Source organism: Cotesia glomerata, linkage group LG5, assembly GCF_020080835.1.
Source record: "Cotesia glomerata isolate CgM1 linkage group LG5, MPM_Cglom_v2.3, whole genome shotgun sequence".
Lineage (NCBI taxonomy): Eukaryota > Metazoa > Arthropoda > Insecta > Hymenoptera > Braconidae > Cotesia > Cotesia glomerata.
In genome coordinates this window covers 19,005,031-19,008,977 of record NC_058162.1, presented here as the reverse complement: position 1 = coordinate 19,008,977, position 3,947 = coordinate 19,005,031, and the positions used below count along the sequence as shown (strand labels likewise).

General features: G+C 36.1%; 1 protein-coding gene across 1 annotated transcript; it reads left to right on the top strand.

Moving 5' to 3' along the window:
- The first annotated feature begins 1,990 nt into the window (after positions 1 to 1,990).
- LOC123266102 lies at positions 1,991 to 3,067 on the top strand. The gene has a single exon (XM_044730134.1). The coding sequence runs from the start codon at positions 1,991 to 1,993 to the stop codon at positions 3,065 to 3,067; it is 1,077 nt and encodes a 358-aa protein (XP_044586069.1).
- The last annotated feature ends 880 nt before the right edge of the window (positions 3,068 to 3,947 follow it).

The following is a 3,947-nucleotide window of genomic DNA, read 5'->3' as shown; positions in this document are numbered from 1 at the left end:
TTAACATTTCAAGATTTACACCACACCAAGCGGGAATTTCAACGTTTGTACAAGTCCCAGGTGACATTCGGAAGACGAAAGGTGTAGTCAATATAATAAACAAGAATCACTACTGCTTTCTTTGGTGTATCGTTGCGGCTCTATATCCAGTTAAAGCACACAGAAATTTACCATCATCTTATCCATATCCCAGCTCAGTATTGGATCATACAGGAATAACATTTCCAATAGAACTAAAAGACATACCATCATTTGAAAAAATGAATGATTTGAGGATCAATGTGTACAGTGTAGAGTCAAAAGAAAATGAAGAAGATCCTAGTGTCATTGTCCCTCTCTACTTGAGTTCAAATCTTGAGTGTCAGAAAGATGCTATTCATTTGCTCATGATCGAAACAAACTTGACATTAAACAAAGATGATAGTATTGAAAATCACAGACCTATATTTCATTTCGCGTGGATACGAAATCTTTCAAGATTAGTAGGAAATACTGTTAAAAAGGGGCATCGGAAGGTATTCTTCTGTGATCGTTGTCTTTGTCATTTCAAACAAGAGGCATCATTCCAGAGACATCAGTCTGATTGTTTTCAGTATAACAAAGTCAGAATGACTACCTACTGAAAAAAACAAAATGTTATCATTCAGAGATCACAAATACAAAGATCCAGTACCGTTTGTTGTATACGCAGATCTTGAAAGCGTCCTGGAGGAGGAAACAGAAGATATTCAAAAGCATACACCTCACAGTATAGCTTATTATTTACATTGTAGTTATGACAATTCACTGTCCAAGTTCAATTTAAATCGTTCAGAAGATTGTATTAAGTGGTTTGTACAAGAACTTGAATCTATAAGCCACCAAGTCAGTGGTTATTTAAGAAATCCAAAACCTCTACCAAAGTTGACTGATGAAGAACAAAAGTCATTTAATGAAGCAGTGAATTGTCATATCTGTAATAAGCCATTTAAATCTGCCAATGATAAGAAAGTGAGAGACCACTGTCACTTCACCGGAAAATTTAGAGGAGCTGCTCATAACTCCTGTAACTTAAATTTTCAACAAAGTCACATTATTCCAATAGTTTTTCATAATTTATTCGGCTATGACTGTCACTTTATCTTAGAGTCTGTAGCGACAGTTTTCAATGGTTCACTAGAAATATTACCGATTAATAAAGAAAAGTACATTGCATTTACTAAAACTGTAGACGATACCAACATTCATCTTAGATTCATCGACTCATTTAGATTCATGGCATCGAGTATTGACAAACTTTCATCTTACTTGACTGACGATGACATGAAAATCACACGACAGTTTTATTCTGACCCGGAACAACTTAAACTTGTAACAAGCAAGGGAATCTTTCCTTATGAATACATAGACTGTTTAGAAAAATTAGACGAGACTGAACTACCTGACAAACAAGCTTTTTACTCTCGACTGAATGACAAGCACATCAGTGATGAAGACTACTCGTTTGCCGAAACAGTATGGAGTAAATTCAATGTACAGACTCTCGGTGAATACTCCGATCTCTATTTGAAAACAGATGTCTTATTATTGGCAGATATCTTTGAAAATTTCCGTGCAAGTTGTTACAAAACTTATGAATTAGACGCTCTACATTATTATACTGCTCCAGGACTTGCTTTTTCCGCCATGCTCAAACATACAGGGGTACAACTTGAGCTATTACTAGATCCCGAAAAGATACTGTTTTTTGAGAAAGGTCTCCGTGGTGGAGTATCTCAATGCACCAATCGATATGCCAAGGCCAACAACCGTTACATGGGTGAAGACTTCAATCCAGAAGAAGATGAGTCCTACATCATGTATCTGGACGTAAACAACCTCTACGGAGCTGCAATGAGCATGTCTCTTCCTCAAGGCTCCTTCGAGTGGGAGGAAAATATCACAGAGGAGAATATTTTGTCAATATTCAACTCTGATGAATCCTGAAGATCTACATGAACACCATAAAGACATGCCATTGTGTCCAGAACACTTCACTCCACCAGGCAGCAAGACTCGTAAGCTAGCTACAACACTGCATCCAAAAATGAATTATGTAATTCATTATAAGAACTTGGAACAGTGCTTGCATCTCGGGATGAAACTTGTTAAAGTTCATCGAGTATTAAAGTTTGCGCAGTCACCATGGCTCAAACCTTACATCGACAAGAACACCGAGTGTCGTAAAAATGCTACCAATGAGTTTGAAAAGAACTTTTTCAAGCTCATGAACAACGCAGTGTTTGGTAAGACCATGGAGAATGTGCGTAAACACAAGGATATCAAGCTAGTGAACAAGTGGCTTGGTCGATATGGTGCAAAAAGTTTGATTTCAAAATCAAACTTTAACAGCTTCACGATTTTCGGGGAAAATCTAATAATAGTTGAGCTGAATAAATTGAATGTTCTCTTCAATAAACCGATTTATGTCGGTTTCAGTATCCTGGACTTGTCAAAGATCTTTGTATATGATTTTCATTACAAATATGTCAAGGAGAATTTCGACAATGACGCTGCAAAGCTGCTCTATACCGACACGGACAGATTTATCTATCACTTCAAAGTACCTGATATTTTTCAAGTCATCAAACGTGATATACACAAGTTTGATACTTCTGACTTCCCAATCAACAACGAGTATGGCATGCTTCAAAAGAATAAGAAGGTTCTTGGGCTCATAAAGGACGAAAACAATGGCAAAATTGTGTCAGAGTTTATCGGCCTCAGAGCAAAGCTGTACGCTTTCAAGCTGCATGAAAAAAGTGAGGTGAAGAAGAGAGTCAAGGGAGTCAAGGGATCAACGTTGCGAATGATTACGTTTGATGACTTCAAGAATTGCTTATTAGATCATGTAAATATTTGTAAAGAGCAATTCTTGATAAGAAGTGATAGACATGTTGTAAAAAAAATCAAGCAAAATAAGCTTGCACCGAGCTGGGATGATGATAAACGTCAACTGCTGGAAGACTCTACAGACACTCTTCCATGGGGCTACAAGAAAGCCGATGTAGAGCCACCAGCTAAGAGGAAAAAAAATGTAAATACTTAGACTTAAGATTGTAAATAATTAGATTTAAGGTTGTAAATAAATAGTTTTAAGTTTTTGTTAATAAATATATATTTATTATATATCTGTTTTATTTATCCAACTATGTTGAGTATCAAAACCTAGCCATTTAACATAGTATTTATTTCCACTTTTCTTAACAATTTTTTCAACTAAGTATACATCTGGATATTTGACTTTGCTGAGTTCCTCTTCATAAAATCCACCTTGTATTGGTTGATCCTGGTAGTCGACAAGCTTGTATGTTGTTGGACTTGTGTTTTGTACTGTCTTGATGGTAAAAATCTCAGTCGTCCAGTTTGGTGTGTATCTTTTCTCAAATACATTTTTATACTTGCTGATTCGAACCTTGTCACCAACTTTGAATTTATTTTTCTTCTTTGATTCTGGTTTAACTTTTTGATAGATTTTTTCAAGCAGTTGTTTCTCCTGAGCAGCGGTAACATCAGCAGGTTTCATTTTGATGGTACTGTGTTTGGTGTTATTGTAAGTATTCACCAAGTCCTCCAATATATCAGTCCACTTATAGCTACCATGAGCTGTGAATTCTCTCCACATTTTATTCTTGAGTGTTCTATTAAAACGTTCACAAATAGATGCTTTCAGATTGCTGAATGTTGAGTAAAGATTTATCTTATGCTGCTTCATCAGATCTTTGAATTCTTTGTTGTAGAACTCTTTACCCTGATCAACATGGAGATTTTTAGGTACACGACCTTGCTGGAGTACAGACTTCATAGCACTAGTGACATCAACACCACTTTTTGACTTAATTGGAACTGCCCAGGCATATTTTGAAAATATATCTATGATTGTAAGCAAATGCTTGTATCCTTTATCAACTGTTGCATATGGAATCATC